Source organism: Panthera onca, chromosome A1, assembly GCF_046562875.1.
Source record: "Panthera onca isolate mPanOnc1 chromosome A1, mPanOnc1 haplotype 2, whole genome shotgun sequence".
In the NCBI taxonomy this organism is placed as follows: Eukaryota; Metazoa; Chordata; class Mammalia; order Carnivora; family Felidae; genus Panthera; species Panthera onca.
Genome location: NC_138339.1, coordinates 34,353,898 through 34,373,957, shown reverse-complemented (window position 1 = coordinate 34,373,957; position 20,060 = coordinate 34,353,898). Strand labels below are relative to the sequence as shown.

General features: G+C 41.1%; 1 protein-coding gene across 8 annotated transcripts in view; it reads right to left on the bottom strand.

The window, feature by feature from the left end:
* Positions 1 to 20,060, bottom strand: part of GHR (growth hormone receptor) — a 269,285-nt gene that overhangs the window by 126,219 nt on the left and 123,006 nt on the right. For 7 of the 8 annotated variants that reach the window (XM_060634531.3, XM_060634530.3, XM_060634536.3 and 4 more), the window contains one exon: positions 17,019 to 17,099. In XM_060634531.3, coding sequence (XP_060490514.3) covers positions 17,019 to 17,088 — 70 coding nt within the window. In that variant the 5' untranslated portion in view covers positions 17,089 to 17,099. Of the gene's footprint in view, positions 1 to 3,500; positions 3,562 to 17,018; positions 17,100 to 20,060 lie in introns of those variants that run through there. The other variant, XM_060634537.3, reaches the window with a different exon arrangement.

Genomic DNA, 20,060 nt, shown 5'->3' with positions numbered 1-20,060 from the left:
TTATAGTTTTAGTAAGCATCAATTCCAGCAATGCAGAAGAGCATAAATCAGGGAGAACAGAGGAGTCTTAGAGATCACATTACTCAGATTTTCTACCTATTTTTAATTTTCTGAATTATTTATTCACACAAAACATACCTGGAAACCTACTCTGTAAAATCAAAGTGTTATTATATGAAGCTGTGTTTGAACAAGAATAGGGCACCAGAGTCCTTGGCAAGTTAGCTCCATACTCCCACATCTTAACCCCAGCCCTCTCTGACCTATTAATTCATCCTACTTTGGGATAATTATAATTGGCATGGAGTACTTTTTGTTTGACTGTTTATTTTTGAAAGAGAGAGAGAGAGAGAGAGAGAGAGAGAGAGAGAGAGATTGGTAGACAGAAGGAGACAGAGGATCCAATGCAGGCTCTGCACTGACAGCAGAGAGCCCAATACAGGCCTTGAACTCAAGAGCCGTGAGATCATGATCTGAGCCAAAGTAAGACACTTAACTGACTGAGCCACCCAGGCGCCCTGGCATGGAGTATCAACCTAATTGCCCCCGTTATCCTTTTTAAAAAAAGTTTGTTTATAGAACATGAGTCGGGGAGAGGCAGAGAGAGACAGAGAGAGAGAGAATCCCTAGCAGGTTCCACATTGTCAGCATTGAGACCAATGCGGGGCTCAAACCCAAGAACCAGAGATCGTGACCTGAGCTGAAGCCAAGAGTCAGACATTAAACCGAATGAGCCACCCAGGTGCCCCTGTTCTCCTTTGGAACTAAAGAGGAGATTAGCCTTTATGGAAAACCTAACTCTTCCAGGTAACTACAACACCTACTGAACATGCTATCTCATTTAATTCTCATGGATAATTTTATGAGCAAGGATTATTACCTTTATGTTTTAAGATGAGAAATGGAAGTGCTGAGAAGATCATTTGCTTAGATTGACAGAATTGATACAGGTTGAGCTGAAATTCATACATGCATATGTTTGGTTCCCAAAGTCTATTTTTATGGTATAATATTTTACCACACTATATAAACAGATTTGGTTACAGCCCTCCTTAAGATGATACACTTTAAAAGCGAATATCTTGTCACTGCCCCTTCATTACCCTCAGACTAAACATCACTAGTTCCTTTCACATGATTTCAAGGATCTTCACCAATAAGTCTGTTTTGTACTAGTTTGTCAATATCCTTCTTAAATCTTGATGTCTGCAGCTCACCAGATTATTCTAGATATGTTGTGGCCATTGCAGAGTCAAGACTGGTAATTTCCTTGTTCTGGACTCTCTATTTCTAATTAAAGCAGCTCCTTGGCAGCCACATCATAACAGGTTAGTTACACTGTACTTGCAATGAACTCAATAACCAAGTCTTTCACAAAGGACTTGCTGTAAGCCAGGAATCTCACTGCCTTTATTTGTGAAGTTAATTTTTTTAAACCTGGACAAAGGACTTTACATTTATCCCCATCAAAGTTTATCTTGGTAGTTTTGGCTCCCAACTGTAGGCTGTTGAGATACTCTGGATCCTATGTCTGTCCTATAGCACGTTAGTTATCTTTATTTAGCTTTGCATCATCTGCAGATTTGATTAGCCTGTCTTCCTTGTCTGCACTCTAGGACACTTATTTAAAAAAAAAAAAAGTCCAGAAGAAGAAGGCCTATCACAAAGGACCTAAGATAGGGCTTGGCAGGAGGGAATCTGTTCCACAGTACCACATCCATGTCTAAGAAATTATAGAAAAAATAGTTTTCGAGTTGAAAGGGACAGATTAGACATTTTTTCTCTGAAAGTTCTATTAACAGGCAACTGAATTTAGAGAAATTAAGAACTTTTGCACATAACCATAGTGCTGATTACTGATGGAACTAGATTCATAAGCAGGGTTGCTGATTGTTAACTTTTTTTTTTCTATCACACCATTAGATGGGATCACTAATGGCCAAGAAGACATCTCAAATTTGTTCCAAATAGTTTCTTGACACAATTTTCTTTTCTGACAACTTGCCCCTTTCTCCTAAAACAGCAACACAAAAAGAAATTCCAGTGAACTGAAGACTCTTGTTCTTATAAGCTTGGTTTCACTTTCACTGACTTATATGGACAAATCCTATCAGAAAAAAAAATGGCATAAGAACAATGCTCACCCGACATAAGTCCTATATGCAAAATAGGGTCTATTAATCCTATGAAAGGTAAAACTTTGGGTAAGGAAGTGTAGATTTAGAAGCAGGCAAAAGAATATGGCATAAAAGTGTCTGTTGTGTGTAGCATAACTCTATAGACCTGTTAGGAGAGAGAGGAGACTGCTTCCCTTTGATAGCTTCTGGATTCATAAAAAATATGTGAATGATACAGAAGAGAAAACCCAGAGTTGATTTCATAAGCAGTCCTTGTACCTCCCTACAACAATGGGGGTAAAGCCTTGTGGGTAAAGGACTGGACAGCAGGAGACAGCTGTTCAGTGACCCAGGAGGTACTTTTCATGGAGTTTTTTTCCAAAGGGTAAGAGGTGGTTCCTGTCCCCATAAACTTTGGCTATTGATTTAGCTTCAGGAGGAGATGCCCAGTTGCTTTGAGAAAATTACCCATACCTCATCAGAAGCTTTATATGTATATCTGATAATTTATACGTATAATTTATACCAGAAGTTATATATTATATTAATTATATTATATTAACTATATTATATCATATATCATATATCATATCATATCAGAAATGAGGTCCAACAGTGAAAGTCTAAGTACTACATTAAATGTAATTAACCTGAATCTAAAGGATTTACTGAAGTAGCTCATGGAATCACCTCCTGTCTTTTTTTTTTTTTTCGTTTTTTTTTTTGTTTTTTGTTTTTTTTTTTTTTATTTTTGGGACAGAGAGAGACAGAGCATGAAGGGGGGGATCACCTCCTGTCTTTTTGACGTAATATACTATGGTTCTTTCATAGGCTGATCAGGTAAACCAGCAACTTCCAGGAATCAGATGAGATCCCTACAGAGGCATTACAGTTAGATAGTCACCAAGAGAATCCTAGGACACGACAGGCAGTGTAGTATGCACTCTGGCTTGGACTCTCACTTTTGCCCTCATTAGCTTTGTAAACTAGGTATGAAATTATTCTTGGTGTTCTTCCCTAAGGGTAATATGGAAACTTCTTAGCATTGCTGTGAAGATTAACCGAGGTAGTAATATAAGGGACTTAACACTGGAACCACTAACAAGCTTCTATATAATTATTGCAATAAATTTGTTTTAATTCTGTCTTTCCACATCCCTACTTCACCTAAGTGACTAACCTGGGGACCTGGCCTCATTCCTCTTGACATTGTGTCTGCCACACAGCAAGTGCTCAATAAACGCTCACTGAACTGAATTGACTTGCCCAGTATTAACTACCAGCAGCAGATTCAACTCATGCCAGACCCCTTTGCTGACTTGGTCAGATTTAATTTAATTAAAAATACAAGAACTAGAGCACTAAGGTTTTTATCAAACTTACCCTCTGAAGATTCATTACAAAAACTGTAAACAGAATAGTGTCTCATTTCGTAAAAGCTTATGCTGTAATGTCAATTCTATTGTTGAAAACACCTTAAATATTAGAATGCTCTTATCGACAGTGTTCTGAAGGCATTATTACAATTATCTTTAGCTTTCAAAACTTCCTTGTGCAATTGAAATGCTTCTTTTAGGCATATATTGTTACAAATCAAATTCTGCACATATCTGTTTGTTTATTTAGGCCTCAAGGTTTGCAGTCACTCACTTCAAAGCCAATAATAGTTACCTTATTGAATATCTGTTTTCCCCATGGAATCTCAACAGGTGGTCTATTTGTGTTACTTCCCCAATGATTTTAAACAAGTTATTTTCCTTCTATTTAACAGATGAAAAAACTGAGGCTCAGAAGCTGTAATAATCTACAAAAGGCTTTGTAGCAGATGTTGTCAGTTCTTTGCTGATGTAGATCCCTTAACCATTTTTTACAAATGTTTATTTATTTTGAGAGAGAGAGAAAGCCCACGTGTGGGGAAGGGGCAGAGAGAGGGGGAGAGAGAGAATCCCAAGCAGGCTCCGTGATTGGTGCAGAACCCTACTCAGGGCTCTATCCCACAAACTGTGAGCTGAAAACAAGAGCCAGATGCTTAACCAACTGAGCCACCCAGGCTCTCCCTTAACTAGTTTTGTGCACACAGATTCCCTGTGTGCCTTCACTCTGGACACCCAGCACCTGTGTCTTTGCAGCCCTCAGGCTGCTGGAGCCATCTTGATCTGCCCTTGGAGAACTGATAGTGTCTAGGAACTTACATCCGCCTGGGTCAGCCCTTAACCACCAAATGAGGGCTGATCTGGACAACTTGAAACACTGCTTCTGGACGGGAATGTACCAGATACCACCCTAAACAGTCACCTCACAGTACTTGATATTGCACCCTTGCTTGCTTTTTTTTTTTTTAATTTCTCTATCTTATTTCCCTACTTCCCCGTCAGCTTCTTCCTGGAACATTTTCTAACAATTCACTTTCATTTAAATCTTTGTCTGAACTTCTGGCTTCTGGGAAACTCAATCTTTTTTTTTTTAAGTTTATTTTTTGAGAGAGAGAGAGAGAGAGAGAGAGAGAGAGAGAGAGAGAGAATCCCAAGCAGGCTCCATGCTGTCAGTGCAGAGCCCTACGTGGAGCTCAATCTCACAAACCGTGAGACCATGACCTGAGCTGAAATCAACAGTTGAACATTTAACTGACTGAGCCATGCAGGCAACCCTGAAGAATTCAATCTTAAAAAAAAAAAAAAAAAAAAAAAAAAAAAAAAAAATCACGTGACTCATAAATGGCAGAGCTGCATTTCAAACCCAATTCTGACAAAGTTCAAGATCTGAAATCCCTACCTTAAACTACTTCTCCTCACAATGAGAGAAGAAACAGGAGTCTGATATGATTGGTACAGAGATTTGCTTGCTGATCCTTTCCCCCAAGCACCTCTGTACGTTCTCTGAGTACCAGCCAAGCCACATGACCAGCCTCTTCTCTTCTTGGCAAGTTCCTCCACAGTCTCCCTCAGCCTCTGACAGTGTAAGCCTCTGGCTGATGGCTGCTGCCCCAAGGAAGTGATAGCCATGGGCAGGACCACAGCACCAGAGGGACACCTTGCATAACCAAATCAAATGAAAATCAAACTGGGCTCCTGTCAACTAACTGCAGAAATCAATCAGTGGTCTATGCAGTCAGTATCTACTGAATGCCACTGTGGGCTCAGTGGCAGCCAGTCTCTCATTACAGCCTGGAATTTCAGTCCTTTCCTTCTATCTTCCGGTTTAAGGCATCAGTTGACTGTCCCTATATCAGAGGCTCTGACTTTGGGTTCATAGCAATCCACTCCCAACCAACATGTTGGAAAAATCACCCCCTAAATTCCACAGGGAAGAGTTCTATTTTAGATACATCTCATGTAAATGAAAGTGTTTAATATTCTTATTTTTCATGAAGTTAAATTTTTTAGACCTAGGAATACAGGTTTTTAGCACCCATTCATGGAAATAAGACAGGTCACACAGGGAGTAGCTACACTTTTGCCTTTCACACCCACAATGGCTATAATAAACATGAGTTTGACATACAGATATAGCCAAGGTATGCACAGAAATTAATCCAGCTCTCTTATTCCTCGATCAGAGCTTTCCAGGAAGTCAGGCTTAATGATAGCTGCGAAGAGTGAGAATGTTAGTCAACCGTGCTTATGAAGTTCAGAGCAAACATCCAGAGAATATGGTGCTGGCATGGTTCACACAGGCAGCTGGGCACAGTCATACACGAGCCAGGCCTGTCAGAGCATGGCCCCTTGGGGACTTCGCTGCATTCTACTCCTTGCTACATCTGACCAAACCTCCTGATGTGGAGCAGGGCTCTCTGATGGACTCCTGCCCATTTCCCTATTCCCTTGCTATCAGCACAACACATTCTTCCATCACCAGCTATTGTTCAGAACAGCATAGTGCCTCTTGCTCCAACCAAGGAAGCAGCTGGGTCAATGGCTGAGCAGAGGAGAAGGGAGGGTAGGTCCTAAATGTTAAGAAGCCACAAAATGGTCCTTTCCTTTAAAAATGAACTCTTGTTAGATGCTGGCAAGGATGTGGAGAAACAGGAACCCTCTTGCGCTGTTGGTGGAAATGCAAACTGGTGCCCCTCTGGAAATCAGTGTGGAGGTTCCTAAAAAAATTAAAAATAGAACTACCCTATGACCCAGCAATAGCACTATGAGGAATTTATCCAAAGGATACAGGAGTGCTGATGCACAGGGGCACAAGTACCCCAATGTGTATAGCAGCACTTTCAACCAATAGCCAAATTATGGAAAGAGCCTAAATGTCCATCAGCTGATGAATGGATAAAAAAGATGTGGTTTATATATACAATGGAATACTACTTGGCAATGAGAAAGAACGAAATCATGCCATTTGCAACAACGTGGATGGAACTGGAGGGTATTATGCTAAGTGAAATAAGTCAGGCAGAGAAAGATATCATATATTTTCACTCACATGTGGAACTTGAGAAACTTAACAGAAGACTGTGGGGGAAGGGAAGGGGAAAGAAAATAGTTTCAAACAGAGAGGGACGCAAAACATAAGAGACTCTTAAAAACAGAGAACAAACTGAGGGTTGATGGAGGGACAGGGGAGAGGGGAAAATGGATGATGGGCATTGAGGAGAGCACTTGTTGGGATGAACACTGGGTGTTGTATGTAAGCGATGAATCATGGGATTCTACCCCCAAAACCAAGAGGACACTGTGTGTTAGCCAACTTGACAATAAATTATATTTTTAAAAAATATAAAAAAATAAATGAAAAAAAATGACCTCTTGTTTTGGGGGAGGCCAAGGGTCTCCAAAATATAGTGGTCAACATCACCAATTCAATCTCCGATGATGTGAATCTGGTAATTCTTACACATAGCATGTGGCTATCAAGAAGTCAAATGCTCTAAACATTATTTCTCATTCCACAAATTTGCAAAGTTTTACCAAATGATTAGACAATACAGAAAATACCAGTTTTTATTCATATTCAGAGACTAAGAAACTAAGGATTTAAGCAGTATAACTTTGAATTTTAATTTTGAGAGTTTCATATTTTCAGATGGGTTCTCACTGGAAAATTGGAAAGACCTGATATTTAAGGAAAGGAGCTGGGAAAACTGATCTAGCTATCCATATAATCACTAGTCAGAGTTTTCGTAATCTAAAGTTCAATGTCCAAAGGGGCAGAGAAAACTTGGATTTGGGATCTGCAGGCCTCATCATACCTCTCTATGTCTGTCAATATTTGAAATGATTTAATCAGGTAGGTGGGGCACAGATAAACGTGGTGTCTATCTGTGGGGGTTGGTGCTGGGTGACTGGTTCTTTCAATGCAGGATGGTAGGCAGTGACTGGTACATGGGGTACAGAGTTCAGTCACTTGGGAAAAGGTTGACAAGACTTAGGAAGGGCATCAGCCTCTTAGACATTGGTGTGTAGGACAGATTTCTGACCTTGATGGCATCTGAAGTATATAGCAGAATGAGATCATTCCATCCACAGAGAAAGCCCATAAATCAGGGCTTAGAGTAGGACACATGGATGCTCAGGGCTTCTTTGAAGCCACTGGGTTCTAGCTTCTATAGCTGCACAGCTATTTCCCACTGGAAGGGGGTCCTAATTCAGCCCCCAGGCTGGTTAAAACAAGATAGCAGATCCCTAGTGACAATTGTGGGATATGACTAGAGAAGTCCGAGGTCAGGATTTACATTCTGGTTCATTCATTCACTCAAGAAATAAATGAAGATCTACTGTGTGTAGGGGAGGGGGATATAGGGAAGAGCAAAACATCCTTCATCGATTTTAAGGTTTGGTGAGTTTTAGATCCATACAGAGGGAGGGGATATAGGGAAGAGCAAAACATCCTTCATCGATTTTAAGGTTTGGTGAGTTTTAAATCCATGACACTTTATTACACAGGTACATGGGGGTCATTTTGTTAATCATTTACTTGAAAACAATTAGGTTGCCTAGTTCAAGCCCAATCCAGACTTTGTCACATAATTTAAAACACAGATGTCATTACAACCTCATTGAGAATTGGGACACACAACAAATGTTACTTCTCCTATACCCTGATCCTACCTCCCCTTCCCATCCCCTTGTCCAGCCTTTCGGTGAGAGATTCTATTAACAACATCCTAAAACATTTCCTTCATGCTTGGGACATGATCCACCATGATTTGGTACGTGCAAACCTGCCAAAAAAATGTAATGAAGACACTGTAATGAGTTAAGGTTAAGGCTTAAGGCCAGTAAGTTGTTGTGTAAACAGAAGCAGAGATTCCTGATAGATGTATCTGGTGAAATACTGTGGATTCATTTGAACAGATTTGAGAAATATGAGCCAGAGAAAACTCTGATTTGCAGCTGAGGCTGAAGAAGGGCTCCAGGCCCCTGGCCCTTGTGGTCTGTACAGTTACCACCAGCCAGGCCACCACAGAATCCTAGCTTTGTATGGTCAGATGCATCAGATTTCAAAGTGTGTTTATGTTACACATCATTACCGCCTTTACGCTGCTAACTACAGATCATGAGGAAGCTTCTCTTTGGGTTTGAGAATGACACTGTTGACAGCATTACTTCAACACCCATACAAGTGTTGGAAAAGCCAAAACAGGAAGGTGATGCCTGCTGCTTGTGAAAGATGAGGGTCGTGGCTGCTGGGGACTGCCTGATGACAAGTTAGAAGCACAGGCTATGGATAAGCTGGCAGTTAAAAGGAGCAGGGGCTAGGCCTTCAAAAATGTCTTTGTTGCTGGCTCTGAAATGCTTAAAATTCTATATCATATAGAGATTAAAATTAAGGTTTAAACTGAATTAACCCTGGGGAAATAACTCACTGACTTAAATTCACACTGAGGAGAAAACCATCAACCACAGGTTCTTCCCAAGAGGGTTTTCTCGGGAAAAGGTGCTGGGTGGTTGAGGAATGCTGGGTCCCCTGTCGTGGAGGACAATCTCAGGCAGAGGCTGGCTGGGCTGGTCCAAGCTGGTGCGGACTTCTGCACAGCCAAACGTGGGTTAGCCTCCAACCAGAGGCAGGAAGCCCAGTGTGTCCATGAATGGAGGCTCTGGTCACATATCAAATCTATTATATCAGCCTCGTTCCTGTCTACCCCATAACCGGAGCCCCAGTTTAGACTACCGAACCAAAGTGGTGGGGATACATTTTGCATACCAGGATTGGCTCATCCCGAAAGAGTTGGAGTCTGAGGTGGAAGACTAGAAGCACAGTCTGTCACTGGCATGCGTGAATTGAATGTTCCAGGTTCAGACTATTCCTGGGCGGTCCCAGCCCTTTCATTTACTAATTAGCTGAGGCACAAACCTAATCACCCACACTGCCAGTTGCTTTGTAGGGGTGAGTCACTTAGCTATGCGTAAGCCTGACCGACCTCCCAGATTGTGCCCGGTGCAGGGCTTTGCTGCTGTCAACTTATCCCGCATACATTTCATTGTGCTCCATGAGGTAGGTACATACTCTGGTGATGATATAATATTTGGGGGTATGTCCAGGTCTCAGGATATAGTCATGAATGTCCGGAGACTACATGGGGAGACAGCCAGGCCTTTGTTCCATGGCAAACCCTCAGTGCACAGTAGCCTGAGCCATACCACAGCCACATGGCAGAGGCGGGAAGCTAGCTGTGCAGCCCAAGCTGGGCACGGGCAAGAGTTCTGGAAAACGGTACAAAAGGAAGGAAGCTTAGATGCCCTGCTATATCAGTGTGAGTATGTCTCCTCCCTTACAGAGCAGCTCCATGCAAGTACCACTTCACTGCTAACAGTCCAAGCTGTGTTCTGGGACTTCCCCGTACTAACAGTGAGTCATTGCTGATGCTGATAACCTTAACTAAAAATATGAGAACTTAGAGATGGATGGAGGAAGAAAGGTCTGACAGTTCCTGAAGTCAAAAATGCACACATAATTGGGCTCCAAGTACCGACGATTCTGTCTCCTCAACATCTCTGTGATCCATCTATTTTTTTTTATCACAACCGTCACATTTATATCTTCTCTCTCCTGACCTATTACAATCATCTTCCTCTACATTCATCTCTCTCAAATTCACTTCCACCCTATTACCAGTAGTATTTCCAAAGTGAAAACCTAGCAGTGTTATTACCCTGTTTAAAACTCTTTTAGCAACATAAGGGGATCACAATTAAATAATGTTTACTTATCTGTCTTCTCTTCTATAAACCATGGGAAATCTAAAGGCAGGAACATAAATTTAAAATTCATCCTTGGATCCATAAACTGGCCAGGAGGAGGTCAAACTTTCACTCCTCACAGATGACATGATACTCTATATGGAAAACCCAAAAGATTCCACTAAAAAATTGCTAGAATTGATTCATGAATTCAGCAAAGTTGCATGATATAAAATCAATGCACAGAAATCGGTTGCATTCCTATACACCAACAATGAAGTGACACAGAGAGAAATCAAGGAATCGATCCCATTTACAGTTGCACAAAAAAACCATAAAATACCTAGGAATAAATCTAACCAAAGAGATGAAAAATCTATACACTGAAAACTATAGAAAGCTTATGAAAGAAATGGAAGAAGACACAAACAAATGGAAAAAGATTCCATGCTCCTGGATAGGAAGAACAAATGTTGTTAAAATGTCGATACTACCCAAAGCAATCTACATATTCAAAGCAATCCCTATCAAAGTAACACCAGCATTCTTCACAGAGCTAGAACAAATAATCCTAAAATTTGTATGGAAGCAGAAGAGACCCCGAATAGCCAAAGCAATCTTGAAAAAGATGTATGTATGTACACAAATGTATGGCCAACTAATCTTTGACAAAGCGGGAATGAATATCCAATGGAATAAAGACAGTCTCTTCAGCAAGTGGTGCTGGGAAAACTGGACAGTGACATGCAGAAGAATGAACCTGGACAACTTTCTTTCACCACACACAAAAATAAACTCAAAATGGATGAAAGACCTCAATGTAAGACAGGAAGCCATCAAAATCCTTGAGGAGAAAGCAGGCAAAAACCTCTTTGATCTTGCCCACAGCAACTTCTTACTCAACACGTCTCCAGAGGCAAGGGAAACAAAAGCAAAAATGAACGACTGGGACCTCATCAAAATAAAAAGCTTCTGCACAGCGAAGGAAACAATCAGCAAAACTAAAAGGCAACCGACAGAATGGGAGAAGATACTTGCAAACAACATGTCAGATAAAGGGTTAGTATCCAAAATCTATAAAGAATTTATCAAACTCAACACCCAAAAAACAACTAATCCAGTGAAGAAATGGGCTAAAGACATGAATAGACACTTCTCCAAGGAAGACAGCCAGATGGCCAACCGACACATGACAAATGCTCAACATCACTCATCATCAGGGAAATACAAATCAATACCACAATGAGACACCACCTTACACCTGCCAGAATGGCTAACATTAACAACTCGGGCAACAACAGATGTTGGCGAGGATGAGGAGAAAGAGGAGCTCTTTTGCATTGTTGGTGGCAATGCAAGCTGGTGCAGCCACTCTGGAAAACAGTATGGAGTTTCCTCAAAAAACTAAAAATAGAACTACCCTACAACCCAGCAATTGCACTACTAGGCATTTATCCAAGGGGTACAGGTGTGGTGTTTTGAAGGGACACATGCACCCCCCATGTTTATAGCAGCACTATCAACGACAGCCAAAGTATGGAAAGAGCCCAAATGTCCATCGATGGATGAATGGATAAAGAAGATGTGGTATATATATATATATATACCACACACACACACACACACACACAATGGAGGATTACTTGGCAATCAGAAAGACTGAAATCTTGCCATTTGCAACTACGTGGATGGAACTGGAGGGTATTATGCTAAGTGAAATTAGTCAGTCAGAGAAAGACAAAAATCATATGACTTCACTCATATGAGGACTTTAAGAGACAAAACAGATGAACATAAGGGAAGGGAAACAAAAATAATATAAAAACAGGGAGGGGGACAAAACACAAGAGACTCATAAATATGGAGAACAAACTGAGGATAACGGGAGGGTTTGTGGGAGGGGGGATGGGCTAAATGGGTAGGGGGCATTAAGGAATCTACTCCTGAAATCATTGTTTCACTATATGCTAATTTGGATGTAAATTTAAAAAAATAGAAAATAACATTAAAAAATTCATCCTCGGATCCATTAAAGTGCTTGATTAAAACTTGATGAAAGACTGTTTTGTGTCATCATCTGCAGAGGTCTGTGCTCACATCTTCCACTGGCACCATTTAAATTGTTGAGGCCAGGAGCTCCTCAGCCTGGTCTGCTACATCCTGCTGAGCTCCAGTGTGGAAGCGGTTTGTGATATCAAGAGGACCAGGTGACACAGGGTTGCTGATATACATGGATGCAGGCTATGGCATGACAGCAGAATGAAAGATTTCTTCTTGCCTCCTGGTGACAGTAAAGACAGCAGCAATCTAGAGCTCTGTGGAGGTTATCTTCACTTTCAGTATGCATGGAAAGCCTAGAACTTCTTGAAATCATTTGATAGGCACACCATTTACTGGTTACCAACTATAACCATGACTCTAATCCTTGCTTGATATATATCCTACAGGTCTTGGCAACTTCTCAGGGCCCTGTGGGGCCTCACTGTCAGGGTGCAGGGAGGGCTTATTAAAAAAAAATACAATGTTCCTTCCACTGGGTCATTATTTCCTTTTTGTTAGCAATGAGAAGAGAGGTGTCTTTTTTTTTCCCACATAAGTGCTGTGTCAGTTTGTATAAGTTTATAAAAAATGTTCAAATATATGCAGAAAATATTATTTTGAGGATCCTGATTCCTTTAGGATGTAGCATCTCACCCCTAGCGCACATTTCTTACCTTGACTGATACAGAATGATGTAGCACCTTTTAATCTGCCGATAAAATACTAATTATGTGCTTTGCCTGCAATCCATGCCACATCCACACACATATATATAATGTACATTATACATAAATATTATAGATGCAATTTACACATATTATACACACACACACACACACACACACACACACACACACACACACACACATAACGTCCCATCATTAGGGCTTATGCATGGCCTACAGCTTTGAGAAGAACTATGACTTGCAGGATATGCTTTACACTCTGTCTCTTCTCTTTCTCTCCAAATACCATCTTCATTCCTCAAGACCCAGCAAGACCCGTCCTTTCCACAAAGCTTTTGCTATTGCTAAGCCTTCTATAATTTAACTCCAATCTATTGACCTAAGTTTACTTCCGAAGTGAATAATTACAAATGGAGTGCTCATGTATAGCACACTCTGGACAAATGAATCATATGCCTTCTGCAAAGTAAGTGCTCAAAAAATAGCTGTTGAATACTAAATGTGTAAAATAGAACCACTCATTGCCTGGTACCGTGTCTGTACATAGGATAAACTCAGTAGCTGAATGAGTTGTTCTTCATGTACACCTTCTACCTACACCTGTGCGCTTCCATTTATGTTGTTCCTCTATCACATCGGCTATTCCGAGAGTCTCCTCCTGCTCTTCTCAGCCTTTTAAAGTCTTAAACAAGTATTGTAGTTCTGCTGAATAACACCGACCTCCTTCATGAAGTTCTAATTCACTACAGCAGGAGGTGACCCTCCACACTTCACTCCTCCTAAGGAGTGTAGTTCGGGGCCACTATTTCAATTGTTAATAGACATGGTCTTACACGGCAATTCTTTGTGCAGGTTCCTGATCTCTTAACTCATGGTAACTTCCTTGAGAGAAGAATCACTATATTCCTCATAGCCCTAAGTTGAATCTTTGAAAAAAGAAAGCTCTAAAAAAATATCTATACATTAAACTTGAAGTAACTATTCCAGTCCATCTTCATTTACTCTTTTTCAGAACATCTTGACCATATGTATTCATTGCACAATTTAGACCTTAAAGCTATACAGTTTCTCATTAATTTCTAGAAGTTCCTTATGTCCCAACTAGACTGAAATTCTTGAGGGCAGGGGCTAATATGCTCCCATGTTTGGTTGCTGAGGTCAAAAAGGATGCTCAGTTGTGGACTGACTGAAGTAGCAGAGATGTGACCTGATTTATAGCAGGCACTCCTTTGAGGAATATTTCAAAATCTTTATACACATTTCTCATTAAAAATCATCATCCCAGGGGGCACCTGGGTGGCTCAGTCGGTTAAGCCTCCGACTTCAGCTCAGGTCACGATCTCACGGTCCATGAGTTCAAGCCCCGCGTCGGGCTCTGGGCTGATGGCTCGGAGCCTGGAGCCTGCTTCCGATTCTGTGTCTCCCTCTCTCTCTGCCCCTCCCCCGTTCATGCTCTGTCTCTCTCTGTCTCAAAAATAAATAAACGTTTAAAAAAAAAATTAAAAAACAATCATCATCCCAGGAGCATCAGTTCTGATGCAGCCAGTTGACAGTTTAACCTGTGAGGCCCCTCTGAAAATAAGGCACTGCTGGTCATTCCTGATTTTGGAGTAAGAAATTGTCCCCGAGACTATGTAACTGGTCATGAGAAGCAGATGTAGAGACTAATATAAGGATGAAAGACAATGAGAGGTGCACCTATTACAACATCGGAGCTAACACAATGGTGCACTGTTCCATGTTTAGCTCTCATTAAATTTCTCCCAGGGCAATTAGACATAATGAAAAATCCTCTCAGGGCCGGTATATTTCTAACCACTCATCTGCCCAAGCAAGAAAAACCCTGCTCCAGGCTTCAAGTGCCAACCTTCCCTAGGCATAGAGATGTGGCATCTTTTACCAGCTCCTAGGTAACTTTTCTTCAAGTAACACTTGCCACATGGCTTCCTCAGCCGTGTCACATCTTTCCCTGACCAAACTGATTTCAAATGAATGGTTTCACGGTGAAACTACAGTGGTAGCAGGTTTTTGTTTGTTTTTTTTTTTTTAAATTCTTACCTGTATGTTTAGTCTGCCTTATATAATGGGAGACAACGTAAGAACAATTTGGCTGCAATCTGGACCTGGCAGAAGAAGGACTACATGGCCCCCGAATGTCATCTGAGATTCAATCCACGTTGTCACGTGACCACTCTGGCAGAACTCATCAGATAGATGGGCAGAACTGGTAAACACACTCATGTGCATGCACGCTCATGTTCAAACATGTTCATCTACACCTTCTTATGTAGACATCATACTCATCCAAAACAATCCCCAGGCCATTTTAAGGTAGAACCCTGGAGTAGCCACATATTCCAAAAGAATTTTGGTTAGCCCACTAAATTAAAAAATTAAAAAAAAAAACACAGAAGAAAAAAGAAATTTTTTCCTTTGCTAAATCACTTATTCTGTGTAAGTACTGGTAGGCTACATGATTTGTTTACAATAAGCCAATGCATCTTCTTATCTCTGTTACCCCCAAACAGCAAACAAAAAACTATCAAAAAGCAAACATAAAACCAGTTAATGGCGGTGTTTTCTCCACTCTCCTTATGAAGTTAAAGGTTTATGTCAAAGCTAAAATGTCAAAGCAGCTGAAATAGATGCTCTTCTCAGCCTCTCTAGGTCTAAAATGTAACTTGAGCTCTACTCTTTCAGCTGGGGCTATGTTTTTAATTTTCTTTAAAGATTTCCTTTGCCATACTTTTCATTTCACAGGTTTTTTTTTAAATTCCTCAAGCCTTGCCCAGTGGAGTGAAAGCTACCTTAATGAAGAAAGTAGAGATTAAACTACCATGACTTTGGAACAGCAGAGGCTCTCAGCTGTAATTCTTTGGCTCAGAACCAGGGTCTAAAACCAGCCATGGGAAAAGCTGCTGACATGGAGCCTGCAATTCTCTCCATGTTTGACTTGCATAATGTTGACATTATAACACCAGAGAGACCCAAAAATATTTCAAACAATTATGACTTCTTTTCTATAAATATTTTAAAATTGCTTTACAAGATAAAATAACATATTTTACCCTTCTTGTTTTTTTTTACTTTGGTGGCCCTCAGCAGCTCACTACTACAGATTTATTTTTGGCTCAAAGGTCAGGGAGGACATCTTAAGGCACTACCTCTGTTGTTAAACTGTGTTTTCCAACATGAGTTGCCCAGTGAGTAGGGGAGTCAGCTACTCTTAAAGCAACAACTGAATGCAGTGTCAGAGCATAGGAGAAATAGACTTTATTTCTTATGTTGGACACTCAAGCAAGGAAAAAAAAAATCATGCACTCAAGACAATCTTTTAAAAAGTCTCGTCCCCCTTTATAAGCAGAGTTTACTTTCTGGACAGAAACATCCTTCTTCTCATTCCCTTTCATTACTCATTCTCGCTCCAGTTATTTCTGCTATGAGACATACGTTTGAATGTACTGGGACTTCACTAGGAAGAGTGTATAAAAAAGGAAGGAGACTTATAGAGATGGCCAAGGAAATCATGAGTTCTGAGTACATTATTCAACTCTTTTCATTTGTGTCTTCCTTCACACTTTGCCAAATGGTAACCATCCAGAGTGTGAGAGGTGAAATTTATTTGAAACCTGCAATTTCCGTTCTCAGAGAATATGATTCAGAGACCTTAATTCTGAGCTCTGGAAATAGGCGATGATATCCTTAGTCACGGATGAACAGAGTGATCAGTAGGTTAATAACCAACCTTCCAGTGCAATTTCAATATCTCTCCCAGGACCAAGAGACCTGGCTTGCTTTCAATATAAATGTCCTCAGCATGATTTGCAGCATTTATTTTTGATTTGAAAAGATCAGATGCCAAAACTGTATTCCTCCTAAAACATCCACAGAAAAGTCCACCCAGTTTATGATTTTAAAGCTAAGACCAGTTTCCCATTTGCTGCTACTTAAAACTTACCTCTTCTAATTAAAGCATCCAAAGAACTTATATTTAACAAATAAAGTTCAGTGTTATTTCAAAACACTGGGGGTGGGAATGGGAAAGTAGAACTCACCTTCACTCCCAGAAAAAGCACTGCTTGATCCTGCCACTGCCAAGGTCAACAGCAGCTGCCAGAGATCCATACCTGTAGGACCTGCAATCATACAAAAAGGAGTAATCATACAAAAAACAGTAAGATAAAAGCAGACCATTATCATTACACACTGTTTATAAGCTGGCTAAACCATGAATGAGCTGACATGCATGTCAGTTCCAGAAGGAATCCCAGTAAATCTTTCATTGCCCCAGAGTCTCATATTATTATACTTTTCATAAGGGCAAACAGTAGGTTTGTAATAAATTCTATTTCCCACGTGTGCTTGCCTCAGGAAATAACATGGACACTAGAGAGTTTCCCATCTTGGCCAACAACCCTAGAAACACTTTACAACAAAGGACCCCCTCCCCCCTCTCCCCCCTCCCCCCGCCCCCACTTCAATAATAGGGCCAGTGTGGTTTCATGTTAATTTGATCTGGAAATAGAAAAACCTGTCAGCAGTATCACCAAGCATAGGGCCTTGAGCTGGACAGGCCATAAAAGGAAAAACACAACAAACTGCTTGTAATAGTAAAACTCCTCCTGTGTTTCTCACTGAATAAAGGAGCTCAACTAATACTTAGAAACCCATGCTGAGGAGCCATCATGAGGAGGTGTAGCTAGAAGGGAGCAGAAAGGAGAAGGTGAGAAGCACAAGAAAACAAAACACCTGTGCTTCCTAGGTGGCCTGCCTAGGATACCCTGCCTGTCGTGGGTTGTTTTCTCTGAAAGGCCCAGGAATGTGAACACCCCCAACTCAAAGAAAGGTCAGTTGGAGGCCTTGCTAGCTATCTGGGTGTGGCCACGCCTTAATCCCTTCAGTTTGATGAATAGGGGAGCAGATCATGCCTCAGCCAGCCCACACTTTTACCTGGGGGAAATAAGCTTCTTTGGAATAAATAAGCCAGGTGTCCACTTCTAGGACCTCTGAAGAGACAAGTTTGGGCTGGTTTAAAATGAACTCAGCACACTGTCCTTTGGAGAGCTGTTGCTACATCTGACAACTAATGCCAACTACTTTAAAGCTTAGTGGCAATATTTTCATAAAATTACATTACTTACACATCACTCAGGCATACCTGATCATCACACTGGGAGCTCCACCGGGGCCTCTATTGGCCTCATTTTCTCTATGGTACATTCTTGACAATAATGAAATAGCCTTTCTCATTACCCCTAATCAGGCTGAAATGATGAACAAGAACATTTGTTCTCATGGGTAATGGAATGGTGTGGTTCTCAGTAATGGCTGTGTAATTCTGAATACATATAAAGTGTGATATTTCAAACTTTCATTTCTAGATAGTGGATGGCCCATCATTTTTTTGTTGTTGTTCCATATGATTTCACGTTCTTAAGAAGTTCTAAGAAAACACATCTCTACATAAACTGAATATCTTCCTGGGTCTGAATACCCATGTATATACCTATTGTATAAAGAATGCCCTCAAACATTGCCTCGCGGAGTCACTGACAGAACTGAGTGGCACTGCATGTGCACACACTGCCAATTACAGGATTGCACACAAATGTGAGTTGCAGTTATTGTAGCATCCATGTTTTAGGTTCCTAACCTGGAAGGCTCTGGGCTAATGGCCTTTGCATCGTCCTCATCTGCTTTGCAAATGTGAACCACTGAGCGGCTCTCTTTACTGCTAGGTGAATAGGCTATGTGATCCTAGCTGGAAGCCGCCAGCAGAAATGTGTAAAAAGGGCAAAAATAAATATGTGAAAGGCTGAAAATGCCATCCTTTTGTTAACTGGATATTTCCTTTTAAAATTTATTTTTAAGGTTTTTTTGTTTTGGGGTGTGTGTGTGTGTGTGTGTGTGTGTGTGTGTGTGTGTTCATAAGGAGGAAAAGCATCGAGGAACTGGGCTCTGAACAGTGTTAGTTTTCCTAGCAATCTCCCAATGCACTTAGTGTCAGGTAGAGACACCTCCTCTGGCACTCGCTCTCTCGATATCAGGTTGTAACAGGGAGTTCCAGTTCTAGGCAGGGTTTTTTGCTTCCCAACTGAATCAAGATATGAATAGGTCTGCCTTTCTAAGAAGGCTGCTTTCTCTGGTTTGGAAGTCACATCTTCAAATATTTCAAAGACACTTGGCAGATGCCAGAAACAAGCGAGTTTTGCTTCAGATGAATTGTAGTTGACTCCCTCTCGTCCCCAAACTTTTGAAAGCTGCTGCCTGCAAATGAACTTCACCTCTTCCAAATTTTCACAACATATCTCCATAGAACACATTCTGTCTCATAAAGAAACAAACAAATCAGAGTCCTTAGAGCAAAATTAGCCATACATCTGTTTGCACACCCCTACAGAAAAGGAGGTATTTAAAACTGCTATTTTACCCCTAGGAGACAAGAACAGGTCACTGCACTGAGAGCACTGCATAGGGCCCCAAGTCTCGCTCCAACTAGGGAGCAGAGAAGAGGATGGAGAAGTGTGGCTGGATTCAGGAAGAGCTAACTGCTTCATCCAAAGACTAAAACTCTCCTTCCACTGTTGCTGGCTCAGTGGGGCTGACTCTGAAAGTAGTTCCTTACTGAGCGGTCCCCAGAGCCAGCATGTGGCTGGGCTCATGGACATTCTGTTCGATTTGACTAGAGGCTGCTCCCTTCAGTTTTGCAGAACTCCATGTGGCAGCTTCTAGGTGAGAGGAGCCTTCTTTATTAGGTTTTAGCTGAGAGAAAAATGTCCCTAGGAGAGGACAAAGTGTCAACACACAAAGTCTGAAACTTTAATGTAGTCCATCAGTGATGTGCCCATGTGAGAAGGAGAAAGTACCATTATTCCCCTTCCCCACCATAAGTCTCTATGTAGAGGCAGGTACTCCACAGGAATCTACCAAATTGTACCTTAGCCTACTGGGTTCTTATTTTGCAATGTAAGTTTGTAATATTTTTCTAGGGAAAATACCTCTGTAAATTTCTACTGATATTTATGCATTCTTTGGCTATAGCCTCACAGCAAGATTTTCATTTGGGGTGGGGCGGTGGTTGGGTGGGGGAGACAAGT